The 19,258-nt window shown below is 53.0% G+C and overlaps 1 protein-coding gene across 1 annotated transcript in view; it reads right to left on the bottom strand.

Moving 5' to 3' along the window:
- Window positions 1-19,258, bottom strand: part of LOC124704686 (3beta-hydroxysteroid-dehydrogenase/decarboxylase-like) — a 45,703-nt gene that overhangs the window by 24,828 nt on the left and 1,617 nt on the right. The window contains exons 2-3 of the mRNA XM_047236961.1: window positions 1,337-1,426; window positions 1,075-1,208 (exon numbers count right to left, since the gene is read on the bottom strand). Of these exons, the coding sequence (XP_047092917.1) occupies window positions 1,075-1,208; window positions 1,337-1,426 (224 nt within the window). The remainder of the gene's footprint in view (window positions 1-1,074; window positions 1,209-1,336; window positions 1,427-19,258) is intronic.

Below are 19,258 nucleotides of genomic sequence, written 5' to 3'. Positions count from 1 at the left end.
TTAAAGTTGAATCCTAATTCAAAAAGGGCATGACACCAACATACGATTCATCCAATGTGAAATCACAAAAATGGCTAATATGTACGTTTTCAATTTTACATTCTTATTTGTTGTGACATAAGAAAATTTGTTGTGACATAAGAAAAAATTTCATCACTTAAGGTGCATAGTAAGTTATTTCACACATAGGATGTTCTTATGCCGTTATATTTAGAATTTATGTTCACTATACAAATATTTTATTTGCATCGAATCTTGACACAAAAAGGGCACAAGGTACCAAGATGCGATTCATACAATGTAAAATCACAAAAATGTTGATATATGCGTTTATGATTTTACATCACGTAAACATGTAAAACCACAAAATGTTGAGGCACAACACAAAAATCGGCATACAACCCAGATACTAGTCACACAAACGTAAAACCATATAAATTATTTCAAATTACGCCATGTAAACAAAAAATTGCATCCAATATACATTTTCAAACGTCCAATGTAATAAGTTAAATGCAGACTTGAAAATCTGATGAAAATAGCGAAGGTGTGGAATAACTATTTTTCACCCCGCGGTATTTGAATAGTACGACACGCGCATGAAGTTGAAAATGGTCATTATCTATCCTTTTTACAATTTATATTTAGTTTTTTATTTCTTTCATTTTAAAAATATTATTAAAATATTTATTGGAAAATAAAGGAGTGTGATTACCCGACGAGAACCAACCCTTCTTGACACTAGCGGCATCCCCAATATGAAAGTTTTCATCCCATTAGGGAAAACAACTAATCTTAGTAGCGAAATTATGGAGAAACCAAAATAATTACACAAATCAACCCGTAGCAACGTACGGGTATTTAGCTAGTACTGATAATATATAAATATATACAACAAAAGAATAATATTTTTGAATTTTTATGAAATATATTTTCTTGTCTCATGGTAGATCTTTATATTATTATCTTTATTTTTAATTAAAATTTCCATAATTTAACTTGCACGAAAAATTATACGCAACATAAAAAGATAGGAGGGAGTATATTTTATAACTTATATGTGGGGTAACGTACCGTATCTGGATACGGCGTGGATTCATCTACACCAACTTGGCCGTGAACTCCATCGAACACAACTCCACTCGAACTAGTGTATATTAGTTTTGTAACCTTGCACGTGTGGCAGGCCTGAATGACATTCCTTGTCCCTGTGCCCAAGTGAGAAAAAAAAACCCAGCAATTTCAGTACAAAATCTTTAGTGAGAGCATATACGTACGTCCGTTGGCAGTCCTCCCAAGCAAAGGTGAAATAAAAAATGATCTTAATAGTACTAACCCTCAACATTGACCTTGTAGTGCAGTTGGAAGTCGTTGTTGTTAGGATCCGGCGCAGCGGTATGGAAAACAGTATCAACCCCTTCCAATGCTGTGTTAAGAGTAATAGAAAAGATTGGTTATTTTTCTAGTAATTTCTTATCTAAGAGCATCTCCAAAGGAATTTGTGGCGCGCGGGACAAAAAAACGTTCCTAGCCGCGTCCCCTAAACCCGAATTTTGTCCGGCGCGCCCCAATACGGTGTTCGGCGCCCCGAGCCATTCTCGCTACAGAAAGGACGCTCAGGGGACGCCGGAGACACCGAAAAGCCGGGGAGTGGCGGGACTGACGCGTCAGCGGCACATTGAATTTTAACCTAGCTGTAGCCTACCTCGCGATGGAAGTTATTGGCGCGCAGCGACGGTGCAGTTCCCGCAGAGGCGTAGCGAAGCGTCTAGTCGCGCCTAGCTCTGCGTGCTGGCGTTAGTGAGCACCACCGCTCCCCCGCCTCCCCCCGACCTATAAAAAGGGCCGCCTCTCATCGTTCGTCTCACACACAAATCCTACCGCCTCTCTCCCCAACCTTATCCACCACCATCTCAAGAGTCGACGCCATGGCTAGTAGAGGCGCAGGCCGAGCCCGCGGTTGTCGTTGCCTAATCGACGGTACCTCGGAGGAGGGATCCTCACGAGGGGGAGAAGAAGTAGGGGCCATAGGGCGGAGTGCACACGGGACGGTGGTACGCGAGTTACCCAGCTTCGGAACACCTGCACGATGACAGGGCCTACTCGCTGCTTGTCCGGAATTATGCGGGCGCTTTCGCGTTGTTACAATGAGTTGTGGTTGTGCCTCTAGGGCTCCCGGGATCCGGCTTATAAAGGCGCACGGATCTAGGGTTTACATGGAGAGTCCTAGCCGGATTACGGATAGCCTAACTACGGTACAATATCTTGCCGTGCACGTCACGGATCCGCCTTCCATATACGTCGTCTTGGATCCGGGTCCCTCATGGGCCTCCATGGATCCGGGTTACTTCTATGTCGGTACGGATCCGGCCTGCTCGATCCTGGGCTGGACTTCTCCCTTCATGATCAACGACAAGCTCGGGCCGCCCGATGGGCCACATGCCTCATCACCGTCCGTGGGCCACCCGGGCTTGCCGGATCTAGGCACTCGTCGATGGTACACCTATGAAGTATACCCACAACGGTAGCCCCCGAGTTCTCCGAGTTTCGCTGCGGTTTCCGCCTTGCTGGTCCAACACGATCTCCGGCAAACGTTGGTAACGCGGAGAAACTTGAAGAGCTCCAACTTTGCATTTTCTTCTTTTTCCCAACTTATAGCCGGAAAATGCTCCCATCCCGCGGGACTTCATCCATCGACGTTCCAAAGAACATTTCCGGGTTACTTCCCGTTCGAATGAGAGACAACTTATCTTCACAAAATTACCGGAATCTTAAAAGACTCAAACGGCTTCGGAAATCCTTCATCTTCAGATCACACTCAACAACGGAAGTTCCTTATTACCCGCGCACAACTTCCTCATTTCCCGCGCTAAATCTTCGCAGATGCAAATCTTCAGCCGGAATTTTCGGGAGCGCGCGAGTCAAATCACCTCCACGTCGTTTTACCGCATTTGACCTAAACACGTGTCAACCATCCAACGGTGTGCCCGTTCCGTTTCCACCGTCGGATCCGGATCCCGAATCTCCGAGCGCGGCCTATAAATACCCCGCGGCCCGGTAAAAATTCATTCTTTCACCCCCTCTCACCACATCGTCTTCCTCCTCGCGCCGCGCCGCCCGCCGAGATCTAGACTCCGGCGAACTTCGTCCACGGTGAACCTCGCGCGCCGCCGAACCGAGGCTCCCCTCGCACCAAGATCATCACGTTTGAACGAGAAACTCGCTCCGCCGCCGATTCGTGGTTACGCGAGTCAACTTCCTCCAAGTTCAGCGACCTCAACTCCGCCGGAGCTCCGTCGAGCCACCGCGCCATTAGCGGTAAGTACGCCGGCCTTGTAGAAGACAACGTAGTGTAGAAGATAGGTTCAGTGATCCGGGTACTCAAACACTTTGTATGGGTGCAGCCGGAAGCATGCCACTCGAATCGTCACTTTGCACCGGTAGCTCTTCGAGTAGCCCGGATCCAAATCGAGATAGAACCCATATGCCCGGATCCCATATCATTCCTGCCACCGTATGTTTCCGACATCGAGACTAGCTCAACCTTTTTCCGCATCTTCCGGCACCGCTCCAAGCCGGATTCCTACCCTCCAAGAGCTCCAAGAAGAACTCGAAGGGCAAGCTCGGATGGCGGCTAAAGTGCGGGAGGCGGAAAACAAGAAGGCGTCGAAGGCCCGGATCCGCGAAGGAGAACGTGGTCAATGGTGGCCTTGCGAGACCACCGACGTGGAGCTTAGAGAGCTCCGGAACGAAGGAATGATCTCCTCTCATTGGAGTTTCACGCGCGATTCCGTCGTCCCCAAGCCGGAAGCCGGAGAAGTTGTTATGACTAAGGCTTGGGTGGAACGCGGACTTTCACTCCCTTGTTCGGAATTTTTCCTCTCCATCCTCGGCACCTACGGGCTCCAGCCACACAACATTTGCCCGAACTCATATCTTCTTTTGTCCAACTTCGTGACTCTCTGCGAAGGACATCTTGGGATCCGGCCGACGTTAAGTTGTGGCGGTTCTTTTCCGGGTGAAGAAAGAAACCAAGGAGAAAGCTATGGTGAGCTGCGGAAGCATGACTTTTATGCTCCGCCCTAGTCGCATGTACCCTCCTCATGACTCACACGAATCCGTCCGGTACTTGGAACGCCGGATGGTTTTATGAGAAGAACGCCTCGGTTCCGAAGGTCCACGAAGGCCTCCCCGGTTCGTCAACGAGCCTCCGGAAGAGCTTGCGAGCTGGAGCTTCGTTCCTTCGCTCGCCCGGACCCCAGTGCAGGAGAAGGCTGCGCGGAGAATCTCTTGGCTAGTCCACGACGGACTAGCCGGAGCCCAGCTCACACTCAGCTGGTTTTCTCGGAGAATCCAGCCTCTGCGCTATAACGCGCGCCTGATGTGCGCCTATACCGGGGCGGATGATCTTCTCCGAGTAACCCGCCACGACCTTCCGGCCGATTCTCTGAAGAGAAGGATCAAGACGCTGGTGAAGATTCCGAGGGGCCAACAGGTCCCGGAATTGACCAAAGACATTTTTACAAACGACCAGTGTCCTCCGGTAAGCTCTGTTCCTTTCAGTGCTTCAAACTTCACAAACTTTTGGATGTTCATCTTTAACTTTATTCATTTTCCCTTCAGCTCAACACTTTGGCGGAGGAAGACTTTCGCGCCATTCTCCGTGTTCCCGTTACCGAAGACACGGCGGAGGAGGTTCCGGATGACGACGAGGAGGAAGAGGAACAGGCACCTCGCAAGGCGGCCCTCGACCTACAAAGCGTCCCCGCGCCAAGGCTTCCGGCTTGAAGCCGGAGCTAGCGGCGAGGCCTCCGCCAAGAAACCGAAGACGGTAAAACCACCTCCGCTAGACTCAAGGAAAGCGGAGCGTGCACGTATACGGATGCTCTCAACAGCCGGCCAAGGCACGCGCCCCATTATCCCCGGCGCCTCGTAAGTTTCCGAGCATGACACGATTTTAACTTAGCGAAATTATCTCTTGTCCGAATCCTTTCACTTCGTTTGCGGGAACCCGAAACCCGCCGCCACGCGGACCGCCGGCCCGAGAGCCCATTACCAAATACATGAAGAAATCTCCGGCGGTCGGTCCAGCTACTCCGGCTCCGCCAAGTGCTTCTCACCCCACTCCTCGGCCATCTCCTCCTCGGGCTGACCCGTCTCCCCCTCCCGCCACCAACACTCCACCGGGAAATTATTCCGGTCAGCGGCGACAAGGTAGGTGGAGAAGATCCCAAGGCCAAAGGCCCTGCCCAAGAAGATGCGGGAGAACAAGGCCAAGGAGGGGCTGAAGTCACTTCTTCGAGAAGGCCGGAGATGGCGCCGGCGACATCGTCGTTTTCCGAAGAACTTCGGAGATCCGGCTGACATCACTTCCACCCCCAAAGCGTATGCTACCAAGTTCTTCAACAAGCTGTCCGAGGCGGAGAAATGGGAGCTTGAACAAGACCTGCTCAACGCCATGCTGAACAATGCACGGGGAAACCTGATGCCGCGACATCGGAGATTCAAGATTTTAAAAAGGATGTCGGCCGGTTCTTCGACAAGCTCGTACGTAAGCAAAAGGTACTCCCCAGTAGCCCCCAAGCATGTAAGCGGAAACTGAAAAAGTAGTTAGCGCTTAGATGCTTAGAGAAAAATTACTTCCGGGAAAGTTTTTTAGAATGAACCGGTAGCCCCCAAGCATTATGGCGGAAAAGTTCCGGCAATGATGCTTTAAGAGAAACCACTGCTACGGGCGGAATTCTTTATTCCTGCACCTGTGTAAATTTTACGAGAACAGCAGGCGCTGCACTACGAGCTGCACAAGAACATTGCCTTGCAGCGCCGCGTTACTACGAGTCGGGCGGAAAGTATCCGGACCTCGAAGGATGAGAATGCAGATTTGGCTAAACAACTGGCGGACGCCCAAGGTTGGTTTCCGCCTTCTTCGTCATTAACCAATTTCCGACTTTGAACTTACTGTTAACTTATATTATTATAGGCGCATCCTCTTCCCTTGCTACAGCCTCGACCGAACTTGAGAACCTGCGCTCCTCGTACCAAGATTTGGAGACGAAGCTAAAGGAGGCGGAACTTAAGAAAGAGCAAGCCGAAAAGCAGCTGGCGGAGAAAAACTCCGAGCATGCGAAGGAGAAAGCGGAGCTGAAATTGAAGCTAAACGTTGACAGTGAAACTATCAAATCTCAGCTAAAAGAGCTCAATGGACTCCGGAAGTATATGGAGACCGCAGAACAGCACGCGGGATTTGCTCAATGAGAACATCTTGGGTACCGATACTAGAAACTTGCCCAGATATTTGTTCCGACGCTTTACTTTATGCTTATGTCCTCACTGTTGTGTGCAGAACCGCTTGGGTATTCCGAAGAGCGCCGGAATTTGTTCCCGCGAGATGACCTTCTTCAACTTGCAGGCGATGACTGCAAAGATCTCATCTCCGCCTCCCGCAAGATATGCTATAACTTATCCATCAAGAGGAGTCGTACTTGCGACGTCCGGAAACTTATTGGAAAGATGGATGTTACTGCCGGAGCTGGTAACGGATCCGCAAGCGTCGTCGGCCAGGCGCGGCTGCGATGGCCTTGACCATGTGCCTAGCGCATCATGCGGATCTTGATCTTGATCGGGTAACCACGGGCGTTCCTGCGGATGCGGATGTTAGCGCTCTCCTGGATGCGGTGAGCGGCTACGACACCCGTATCGCGCGTAGGATCCGGCATGAGGAATTCTACGACAAGGTCGTCCTTCTACGCCGACGAGTCCTTAGAAGCGAGAACTTCGGAAGGAACTTGCTGCCAAGGCGCGACCTGCGGAATCCGGAACCCGGTTACTGGACCAGCTCGAAGAATACTCCCCAAGAGGAACCCAAGACCAGCACTGCTGCCTCCGAAGAAAGTGATGAAGACGTGTCTTCTCCGGCCGAAGGCGCCAAGGAACGAGGATCCGGAAGGCAAGACTTCTCCGGCTAAGGGGGAATGAGAACTTTTATTCCTGCGGGAAAAAACAATGCATCATTTTGACCCCAGCGAGGGTTTGTAATAAGACTTTAAATTCTTTAAGTAGCTAGGAGCAGAAACGATTATGCATGGGGCGGAAACACTTTATCCTGCTATCCGTTTAATATTATGCGCATGTTTCGTTTTATGTCGGAAAGCAAGTGCTGACTTCGTTATTTTCCGGCTTGCCCGCTTGACCTTCCACGAGCCGGAAAACCTTAGCCGGAAACGCTCGCCAGCGGCGGCGAAGCCCAATGGCAATCCGTCCATAACCGCGGAAACAAGCCCCCAGGCGTAGGTGCCGGAAATCGCTACTAGGAATCCACGAGTTCGCAACAGATAACAACTTAATCAGAAAACTTAAGCTTACGTCCTAAAGGACGATTTTGAAAATCACAACTTTCATACACGCCTAGGCGGAAATATCCAGCTCTGCGGTTTTAGTCGGAAAAAACATACATGATCTAAAATGAACAAGTAAAGGAGGTAAAAGACTCAAAGAGTGAACCATAAGCTTTATTTCATTGATCATGTATAACTATTACGAGTTTGTAACTCGAAAAAATATTCTAAGTGTAGAAAGGACGTAGCTGTGCTATATTCCAAGGGCGATCTGTTTCATCGTAGATGTCATCCGGATCCTCACGCTTGCGTTTCCGGCGCCAATTAGCGGGTCTATCCCTTAGCTCGCGGAAATCAACAAGGTAGTACGACCCGTTGTGAAGTACTTTGCTAACGACGAAAGGTCCTTCCCATGGGGATTGCAGCTTATGGTCTTTCACTGTCGAAGGCGGAGGACCGAGTCTCCCGCCATGAAGGAGCGTTTCCGGACTCGGCGGCGTGATAACGTCGGAGCCTTTGGCCGATAGATGGCGGATCTTTGGTCCGCTAAGTTCCGAGCTTCCTCGATCGGGTCCACGAGATAGCTGTCCGGCCTCGTCGGCTGTTTCTTCATTGTAGGCGGAAACTCGCGGTGAATCGTGGATGATGTCGGAGGGAGCACGGCTTCGGATCCGTATACCGAGGAAAAAGGGAGTAAACCCTGTTGATCTGGTAGGGGTAGTTCGTAAACTCCACGAAACAGCTTCCAACTCGTCGGCCCAAGCTCCAGGCTGCTCGTCGCGGCGGTCCTTCAAGGCGTGGTTTAATTCCCGATAATATTAGGCCGTTAGCCCTTTCAACTTGACCATTGGACTGTGGATGAGCCACAGATGCGAGGTCCAGTCGTATCCCCATTGTCTCACAATAATCCTTTAATTCTCCTTGAGCGAAGTTCGTGCCATTATCTGTGATTATGCTGTGTGGGATGCCGAATCTCATCACGAGGCTGCGATGACGAATTTTAGTGCCGTAGCACCATCGGCTTTTCTCACGGCTTGGCCTCGATCCACTTGCTTCGAACTTGTCAACGGCGACCAGGAGGTATTCACAACCGCCGGGAGATGATCTTTTCAATTTACCAACCATATCGAGCCCCCGGACCGCAAATGGCCGGGTGATAGGTATGGTCTTCGGCTCTTGGGCTGGAGCGTTTGGTTGAGTAGCGTAGTGTCGACAACCTCGGCAGGTCTTGACTATCTTATCGGCATCTTCTTTAGCTGTGAGCCAATAAAAGCCTAGCCGAAAAGCTTTTGCAACGAGTGATGCGGGAGCGGCATGGTGCCCGCAATCCCTGCGTGGATCTCTCATGAGGATTTCAATGCCATCTTGATTGGAGACGCATTTGAGAAACACCCCTGTTGCGCTTCGTTTGTAGAGCTGTCCATCGACAATTGTGTAGGATCGTGCTCGTCTGATGATCTGGCGCGCGAGGACCTCGTCCTCCGGCAGCTTCTGATCGATGAGGTAGTCCAGGAAAGGCTGTGTCCAAGCCGGAATGGTAGCCAATACCTCTTTAGCCGGAGACAACTGCCACATCCGGGTTTTCCGGGTTAGCGCCCTTCACCGAGGGTATCCGGAGATGCTCTAGGAAAATTCCAGGCGGAATTGGTCTTCTGCCGGATCCGAGCTTGGATAGCATATCTGCCGCTGTATTGTCGTCTCTTCTGACGTACTTGACTTCGTATCCGAGGAAGCACTTGGCGAGCTCGTCAACTTCGTCTCCGTAGGCCGCCATGACGGAATTTACGGCGTTCCGGGTTCCGGCTACTTGTTGTGCCACCAGGTCGGAATCTCCACGGCATATGATGTGCTTGATCCCGATTTCCTTAGCGATGCGCGACCGTGTAGTAGAGCCTCGTATTCCGCCATGTTATTTGTAGCTTCGAAGTGGATGCTGCGGAACATACTGCGAGTTCTTCTCCGGTAGGGGACTTCGGGGTGACTCCGGCTCCTGAGCCTTGATGCTGCTTGGATCCGTCGAAGTGCATGACCCATGTTTCTGGTTCCGGCTCCAGACTTGCATCCGGAGCTTCTGTCCAATCTGCAACGAAATCTGCCAAGACTTGGGATTTGACCGCGGTCCTTGGCTTGTAAGCGATGTCGAAGGCGGATAATTCGATGCCCCATTTAGCTGTTCGTCCGTTGCGTCGGCGTTGTTTGAGAATTGTTGACAGCGGAGCTTTACTCACAAGCTCATTATTGGGTGCTCTTGAAAGTAGTGTCTCAATTTCCGGCTGCCTAGGAATACTCCATAAGCTAGCTTCTGAAAGTGAGGGTATCTTTGCTTTGACTCCGTCAGCACCTCGCTTATGTAGTAGACAGGTCTTTGGACGTCATATTCATGACCTTCTTCCTTTCGCTCCACCACGATGACGAGGCTGACGACCTTGTTGGTAGCCGCCAGATAAAGGAGCATTGGCTCGACTCTACTTGGGGCTGCCAAGATAGGTGGGGAGGTTAGTATTTCCTTCAACCCACGGAGAGGCTGCGTCGGCTGCGTCGTCCCAGCACAAATTTGTACGTTTTCTTCAGCAGCTTGTACAGAGGTAGCGCCTTCTCGCCAAGACGGCTAACAAACCTGCTGATTGCTGCAACGCAACCAGTTAGTCGTTGCACATCTTTGAGACAAGTTGGCCGTTTGATACACAGGATTGCCTTGATCTTTTCCGGGTTCACCTCAATGCCTCTGTGAGAGACTATGAAGCCAAGGAGTTTTCCGGCGGCACGCCAAAAACGCACTTCAGCGGATTCAACATCATCTTGTACCTGCGGAGGTTGTTGAAGGTTTTACGTGAGGTCGGCTGATCAAGTCGGATCCTTTCCGGGTCATGACCGCGATGTCGTCGACGTAAGCGTGCACGTTCCGGCCAATTTGGTCCTTCGAGGCACCGCTGCATCGTACTGTCTGGTAAGTAGCACCTGCATTTTTCAAACCAAAAGGCATAGTAACATAGCGAGTAAGTACCAAACGGGGTTATGAATGAAGTCGCCTTTTGGTCGGATTCCTTCATCCGGATCCGATGATACCCGGAATACGCATCAAGAAAACACGGAAGTTCCGCCCCGCCGTCGAATCAATGACTTGGTCAATGCGCGGCAAGGGGAACGGATCCTTCGGGCAATGTTTGTTCAAGCCGGAGTAATCGATGCACATTCTTAGTATTTCGGTGTTCTTTTTGGGTACAAGGACGGGATTCGCGACCCAATCGGTGTGAATAACTTCTATTACAAAACCTCGCTTCTAGTAACTTTGCTAGTTCCATTCCTATGGCGCGGCGCTTCTTGTCTCCAAAGCGTCGCATAGCTTGCTTCACTTGGTTTAGCCCCGGATTGATGTTGAGGTAGTGCTCGGCGAGTTCCCTAGGTACTCCGGACATGTCGGAAGGTTGCCATGCGAAGATATCCATGTTAGCGCGGAGGAACTCGACGAGCGCGCTTTCCTATTTAGGGTCCATGTTTGCCCCGACCGAAACCTGTTTGGAAGAGTCACCCGGAATAAGGTCATGCTTCTTAGTTTCTATCGCGGGCTTGAAGGAGGTTTTTCGCTCGGAGATCTGCTTCTTTGTGGTCCGCATCTCGGTCGGATCCACCGCGGCTCGTAGCCTTTCAGCTCTTCTCCGGAGATCACGGACTCTGCAAAGGCAGCTTCGCCCAGCTCGCACTCATGAGCCTTTTTGTAGTCTCCGGTTATGGTGATCATACCATTAGGACCCGGCATCTTGAGCTTGTTGTAAATGTAGCACGCTCTTGCGTGGAACTTGTGGTAGGTGGGCCTGCCGAAGATGACATGGTAGGAGCTCTTGAAGGGCACAACTTCGAACGTGATCTTTTCTTCGCGGAAATTGTGAACATCGCCGAAAGCCACGGGGAGTGTGATGCTGCCAAGGGAGTTCGCCTTCTTACCCGGAACCACGCCGTGAAACTCAGTCGTGCTGTGTTTGAGCTGTTCCTTGGTGAGGTTCATCCGCTCCAGAGTCTCCAGGTACATGATGTTCAAGCTGGCTCCGCCATCCATGAGGCACTTGGAGAAGTCATACCCGTCTATGCGGGGACTCACAACCAAGGCGTAGTATTCTTTTGGCACGGAGGCGGGATGATCCGCCCTGTCAAATGTGCACGGAACTTCCGACCACCTGACATACTGCGGCACAGCCGGAACTGTGGCGTTCAGGAACCGGGTAGCTGATTTTGTAGCGCGGACTGTGGGGGTTCCGAGGAAGGTGTGGTAAGCCCCCACGCTCTTCTTCTCGAAGGGGTTGGATTTTCCTGCGGTTCCGGCTTTGGGATCCGGCGAGTTATCATCCTCGTCCATCGCCTCGGAACTGTCCTCCTCCTTGTCCTTGTTCTTGCCCTTGCCTCCTTTGCCGCGTGGGCGGTGCTTCCGGGCTCGCTTGTATCCTGCCTCCGGGTCATTCTTGAGGTCGTTGACCCACTTGCAGTTGCGGTTGGTGTGAGTGGACTTCCCCGTAGCCGGATCCAAGTGGGCCGGGCAGGGCATGTCTCGCGTACTCCTCGTAGGTTTGCGGGGCGCGGGATCCGCCGGCGGTGACCTCGGTGCCATGCTGCGCGACCCTGCCGGCTCCGCCTCCACGGCCGCGTCCTCTTCCGCCTCCCCGAACCTCCGCGTTGGAACGCCATGGCGACCATCTCGGATCCGCCACTCTTCCGGTCATCGGGGTTTTTGCGTTTGTGGCCGCTATTGTTACCGTTATCGCGGTTCTTCTTCTCGCTGGTGCGGGGGATTGCTTGTAGCTGCGATGTCACCGCCCGCGTCGTCATCGGCGGCAGTGTGATCACTGGCGATGGAGATCATCTCATCCAGAGTCAGTTTGTTGGCGTTAGCCAAACATGTAAGCTTATGTCTCAGCAATCCTCCTCTCTGCAGTCCACCAATAAAGGCGTACATGGCAGTGGTGTGATCGACGTTTTCGCACTCGTTCCTGCATGCCAACCATCGTGTGAGGAAGTTTCTTGAGGTTTCTCCCTTCTTCTGGATACAAGCTTGTAAGTCGCTTGCTGTGGCGGGTCTTTTGTAGGTGCCCCTGAAGTGTTTCTCAAAAGCGGTCTTCAGGTCGAACCAGCAAAAGATGGAGTTCTTCTCGAGGTCGCTGAGCCGGATCCGGGCTGGTCCTACAAGGTACAAGCTGGAGCATGCGGCGGCGATGTTAGGGGTTCCTCCGGCGAAGGTTACTGCATTGTAGTAGTCCTCAATCCAGGTATCCGGCCTTTCGGTGCCATCATAATGCTTCAGATTTCCGGGTAGCTTGAGGAGCTCCTTGGCTTTGGTTCTTCTCGAATCATTCCGCCAAAGCACTTCGGACCAATGTAGTCGGTTACGTACTCGTTGAGGCGGTCCCGCGCGTCGCGCGAGCCGTGGCGTGGAGATTTTGAGCGAGAGCGAGATCTTCGGCCGCCGCCTCCGCCTCCACCTCCGCCACCACCGCTAGGTGGAGGTGAGGAGACCTGCGAGGTGGTCGGTCTCGCTTTCTTGCTTCCGGCTTCGATTCTCCTCGCCCCTCTCGGTGCGACTCCGGCTCCTATGGCTGCCTTCGCCGTGGCGTTGGCTGCCTTGGTCGTGCCGGCGGGGCTCCGGGTTATGGCTTCGGCGAGGCTGCGGGTCGCGACTACGGCGAGGTTCCGGGTCGCGCTCCTCATTCCGACTCCTCCGGGCTCCGGCTCCTGAGGGATGTTCTGGTTCCGGCGCGGTTCCGGCGAGCGCTCCCTGTTTTCGTTTCTTGGCAGCACGTTGTCGCGGATAACGATTCCACCATGCCCCTGGGGCCTGGTGTTTCCGGCTGGACTACGGCGGCGAGGGGGTCGCGGGTAACCATTAGGCGGAGGAGAGGGGTTCCGGTACTTCTCACGTCCAGAGTACATTGCATCCTTTCCCTTTCTTGGATCTGACGGTGGCGTCTTTGACGGTACGGGGATAGGATTTGGGTGTTCCACGACTTTCCTTCGCGTTCCGAGGATCCGGTGCGTGATTCATCATCGGGGTGGCGATTGACACGGGCGTCCTTCGCGCGGTAGATACACATTGATCCGGATTGGATTCCAACCTGCGCGAAGTGTCGGCCTTGCTCTGCTGCTTCACTGCTTGAAGCAACGAGCGTGCGAACGAATTCGATGTCAATCTCCTCGTTCTTCTTCTTTAAGATCTCAGCAGCCTTCTTCATATTGTCCTTTGGAGTTGCGAGCGGCTGCTGTACTGTGGGGGTGGCGAAGGTAATCTCGCGGGGAGGGATGGCTTCACGCTCGATCCTAGCTTCCTCCTCTTCGACGAACTTTACCTTGGCCTCCCGGTGCTTCTCAAGCTCCACGACCTTTGCAAGAGATTCATCGACCTCGCGGTCCTTCTTCTTGAAGTGTTCCACGAAGTTGGCTGCTTCGTCCTCTCGTCCGGCATCGCAGCTGCGGTATTTGCGAACTTTTTGGCGGTAGCTAGCATCTCCTGTCTTGTTGCTTCTAGAGCTTCCGGATCTGCGGCATCATCGGGGGTTATTGGTTTATTGAGGACACCGAGACTTTGCGACCAGGTCCATGCGTGCTTGTTCGACCAGCTCTTCCGGAGACAGGACATCCTCGGGGGGACGGATCCGATCTAGCGGAGATCCGACATTGGACGGTCCGGGGTCGGAGGCGGTGTTTTCGTCTTCACCTTCCTGCTCTTCCAGCGGTGCCACGGTTGCGAGGACCTGCTTAGGTAAGGCGGAATCGACCTCAGGCTGATCGTCGCGGCCGTACTCCTCAAGCTTTCGGACGAAGTCATCAGATTCCATGGACGCGGTATCACCGGAGATTGGGCTCAGGTTGCCCAAGATCGACTCTTCACCCGGAGCTTTGCTTTCTCCGACAAGCTGAGCCTGACCCGGATCTGCGACGTTTTCCGGTGCCTCTTCCTGCTCAGGACCAGCTCCGATCGCTTGAGGGGCGGTTCCGGCGGTATGGGCCAAGAAGTGTACGAAGTGACACCTTTGCTTCTCTAACACCCGGGAAACCCGAGGCGGATCTGCATTGGTCTTCCACCTTTGTTTCCTGCTCGGGGGCGGATTGGGTGGGCTTTGATTTTTCCGGATCTAAGGCGGAATCCTCACTAGGAAGTTCCGAGCGTCTCGGATCGGATCTTCGCGGCTGCGTCCCTGCTCGGCGGCGGTCGCGTCGGCGCTACTTACCAGTTGGTTTCCATCGGAATCGACGGTTTCCCCGATGAAGATGTGTATGCCGCCAACTGGGACGATGGAGAGCTTGATGGGGTCGGTTTTAGCCGGAATCCAGCACTCATCCGGAGGGACGATCGGCAGATTTCCGGCGTAGAGGACTCGCCCCACGGCGATGGTGTCGTCGTAGCTTCCCATGGCGGAACCCTCCCGGTTCCGGCCTCCGGACGCCACAGGCCCCACGGTGGGCGCCAACGCGTCGTTGCCTAATCGACGGTACCTCGGAGGAGGGATCCTCACGAGGGGAGAAGAAGTAGGGGCCATAGGGCGGAGTGCACACGGGACGGTGGTACGCGAGTTACCCAGCTTCGGAACACCCGCACGATGACGGGGCCCTACTGCTGCTTGTGCCGGAATTATCCGGGCGCTTTCGCGTTGTTACAATGAGTTGTGGTTGTGCCTCTAGGGCTCCCGGGATCCGGCTTATAAAGGCGCACGGATCTAGGGTTTACATGGAGAGTCCTAGCCGGATTACGGATAGCCTAACTACGGTACAATATCTTGCCGTGCACGTCACGGATCCGCCTTCCATATACGTCGTCATTGGATCCGGGTCCCTCATGGGCCTCCATGGATCCGGGTTACTTCTATGTCGGTACGGATCCGGCCTGCCGATCCTGGGCTGGACTTCTCCCTTCATGATCAACAGCAACTGGGCCGCCCGATGGGCCACATGCCTCATCACCGTCTGTGGGCCACCCGGGCTTGCCGGATCTAGGCACTGTCGATGGTACACCTATGAAGTATACCCACAACAGCGGTCGTGGTCGTGGCCGCGGCAGAGCTGCATGCTCGCCGTCGCCTGCGACACCATCGTCTTCATCGTCGGACATGCAGGACGAGGAGGGCCCCGTCCTGATCGAGTTCGTCGTCGTCCTCAAGGGCGACCCACACGCCATCCAGAGGCTGTCAGACGCCTTCGCCGACTTCGTCCCCGGCGACGGGCGCCCGGGCTCGCTGCATCTGCGGGAGGCTGCCTGTGGCTACTGCCGGTAGATCGTCGACGTGATCTACGACGCGCGCGACAAGATGTAACTCTACATCGGCTGGGAGAGGTTCACGCGCTGCCACCGCCTCCAAGACGGCTTCGTGCTCGTGTTCTCCTACTTTGGCGACAGAGACATGAGCGTCAAGGTGTTCGACAAGACGAGTTGCCGCCAGCACTACCACGGTGACAGCGCCGAGGAGTACAACGACTGACGAGTGTTGTTTCTTTGCAGCGAAAATATGCACGGAGGTTTCTGGTTGAACCTTCACCAGCTGGATTTTCCAGTTTAGGTGACTGGGTGTGCCCTTGAGTGTTCTTTCTTGGCAGCGAACAGACGAAACCTTCGATGTCCGACCTAGTTAGGTTTAGTTTTTTTGCAATGTTTATATTTGTATCAACCATGGTTCAAACTATGTATTAGTTTGTGGAAAATCATGTTCCAAATTATATCTTCATGTAAACCATGTTCCCAATTATGTATTAGTTTGTGGAATATTTCTCCTCTTTATTAAAATAAAAATATAAAAAAAATATTTTAATGTTTGGGGGCGGTGTTTGGGGACGAGGCTGAGAAGCGACATCCCCAAACACGACATGAACAAAATACGTCCCTCAACCGCTCAATCCGGCGCCGTTTGAGGGTTGGGGAACGCGACTGGAGATGCTCTAGTTCAAGTAAGTTTGTACGAGCCACCTGCCTACGTGCTGTAGTGCTCTACGGGAGTAAATGATAAAAAAAAACTACCATAATTGTGCCAAAGGTGATACAAAACTAGCAAATGTGTTTGTTTTGTAAATGACTACCATTATTGGGGCATGTTCGCGACGAAGAGCACTAATTTTTCAATTTACGCGTTTTAATACAGTTTCTGGCAGCTGGGACCCACTGTCAGATCCTACTTGGCAAAAACAAATGACCTATTTCTGCTAATTTTACATGAAACCCCCTAACCTTCCTTTTCCAAACTCAATCAAGTCTCAGTCTCCTTCCCCCTCCATTCACCATGGGGCTTCTCCTGCAGCTCCGCCAGCGAAGACCGGCGCCCTGCTGGAGCTCGCCCGACGGCCGTCGGAGCTCGCCGCGGCCATCCCTGCCCTAGCTCGCCCGCATCTGCTCGCGCGTGCGGCGTGCCCTGCTGCGGCCGCGCGTGCCCCTGCCCGTTCGCGGCCCGCCTGGTTGAGCTCGCCGGCGCCCGCCCCATGCCCGGTCAGCTCCAAGATCGCCGCCCCGCGTCCGCCTGCCTACGCCTGAGCTCACCGCCCGCCCCGTGCCCGAGCTCACTGCCCGCCCCGCGTCCGCCCTTCTGCGCCCGCTCAGACCCGCCGTCCGCTACCAAGCACGCCGCCGCGCCTTTCCGTCCACAACTGCACCAGCAGCACACCCACGCCGCGTCTTCTCTCCGATTCGCGCAAGCTGGGAGGCCGGGAATCGACCGCCCCGACCCCATCTTCTCCGCCGTGACCGAAGCAATTCGTCGTCGATTCGGTCGCTGCGCATCCCCTTCGAGCTCCCCGTCGCCTACATCCGCTCCAGGGTGAGCACAAGGTCCTCCTGGACCCCTCCATTCCCTCCCTCTCGCCCTGCAGCACGCCTGCGCCGTGCACCTCCGAGCGCCGCCGCGGTTGCGCGTCGCCGGTCACGCTCCGCCGTCGATGGCCGCGGACTCGTCACGTGTGAGCGTCCTCCTGGTGCAACGAGCGGCAGCCTCGTGTCGCACCGGAGACGGCCGCGCGCGGACGGTGCACCGGCGGCCTAGCTCGTGTGGGGCGTTGTGCAGAGGAAGGAGAAGACCCTCTCCGTTTTTTAATGGGAATTTCTATTTTTATTTTTTTATGTGGGCAAATGGATCTGTGTGACACCAAAATATATCCTGAGGTTATATTTGCAAAATTCACACAGGTGGGCCCGAATAGTCAGAAAATGGTTTAACACGTCTAAATAATGAAATCAGTGCTCCGCGTTATAGACATGCACCAATAGTGGTAGTCATGTGACAAAACGAACACATTTGGTAGTTCCGTTTCACCTTTGGCACAATTGTGGTAGTTTTTTGTCATTTACTCACTCTACGGAGAACCACTTTTAAACTAGAAAGCATATACACTTGGTACAGAAAACATTTTGAAATGCTAAAAGAATCTGAATAGAAATTTAATGTGTACATGTCGACATTATGTGTATGCACGCCAAGTTCTGCGGAAGATTGACCTTTTTTTGTGCCGTGTGCGAAAATGATAAAAATAATCTCTTGTGAAAAGTTTATTTTAAACCCTAAAATTTGTCTTTTTCCCACACGACACAAAAAATGTTAGTTTTGCACGAAACGACTTTAGAAACACACATGATTTGAGATGTACACGTTTATGTTTTGTTCAGAATTATTTAACATTTTATATTATATTTAAAAATTATTTTTAAAACCAGGAGCATATGCTCCCATGTAAAAAAACCCGCCTCGTCTTTTTTTTGAGAGGGTAAAACCCGCCTCGTCTGTGTTCTAGGCCTAGTATTATTAGGTTTGTTCTTGATCATACTGTAGACCCGTTCAGAAACGCTCCGCTCCGTGCATTTAGAGCATCTCCAACAGAGGCTCTAAAATTAGACGCTGTAAAAGTTGTTTGCAGCGCGCTCAATCTGGATATAGCGCGCGGCGTCGACACGAGCTTCACCGGAGGCTCTATTTTACAGCGCAACTAAGAAGGCAAAAACGCGCCCTTCAGCAGAGGCTGTAAAATAGAGCTCCACAGACAAATTTCTTCAACATACATACAACAAACAAGATCAAACACCCACAAATAAATCAAAAAAAATCAACTAAATTAATATGAATTATCCATCTAGCTAGAAATTGATCTAGCTAGCAAGCTAGCAATCGAATCCCGTCCGTGCTTGCGCACAGAGATCAGTCCATGCGTGCGCGGCCGCAGCAATGGAGTCCGGGCGCGGCCGAAATCGAGTTTAGCTAGCTACAGCAATTGAAATCGAGTCCGTGCAATTGAAATCGAGTTTAGCGCGACGGCCGACGGAGCTCGCAGCCTCGCAGCGCGACGACCGGCGAAGCTGGCAGCCTTGCAACAGGCCGGCGGAGCTCGCAGCGCGGCGGCCGGCGGAGCTCGCAGCGCGACGGCCGGCGAAGCTCGCAGCCTCGCAGCGTACCGGCGGAGCTCGCAGCGGCCGGCGGAGCTCGCAGCCTCGCAGCGCGGCGGCCGGCGCAGCTCGCAGCGGGCCGGCGGAGCTCGCAGCGCGGCGGCTGATGGAGCTCGCAGTGAGGCCGGTGGAGCTCGCAGCGCGGCGGCCGGTGGAGCTCGCAGCGCGACGGCCGGCGGAGCTTGCAGTGAGGCGGCCGGCGGAGCTCCTCGTCACGCGAGAGACATTTCAGAGCGGTTTTTTTTTCGCGCGATGGGAAGGATCGCGGTTTCAGCTTACAGATACCATAGCGCAAAGTACCGCGCACTAAAATATTTACAGCGCGATCTATTTTACAGCGTCTGCTGGAGGACGAAAAATGCATCCGGCGCTGCATATTGACGGTTATTTTAGCGCAGCGCTATTTTAGAGTCTCTGTTAGAGATGCTCTTACTTCGATCCGCTCAGCTCCAAAGGGAGCTCCTATAGCCCGCTTTAAGCGGGAGCAAGTCTCCCTCCCGCCTGAAGCACTGGCTTATGGGCCTCCCGGCAG

The sequence above is a fragment of the Lolium rigidum genome, chromosome 1, assembly GCF_022539505.1.
Source record: "Lolium rigidum isolate FL_2022 chromosome 1, APGP_CSIRO_Lrig_0.1, whole genome shotgun sequence".
NCBI lineage: Eukaryota > Viridiplantae > Streptophyta > Magnoliopsida > Poales > Poaceae > Lolium > Lolium rigidum.
This window is presented reverse-complemented; position numbering and strand designations above follow the sequence as displayed.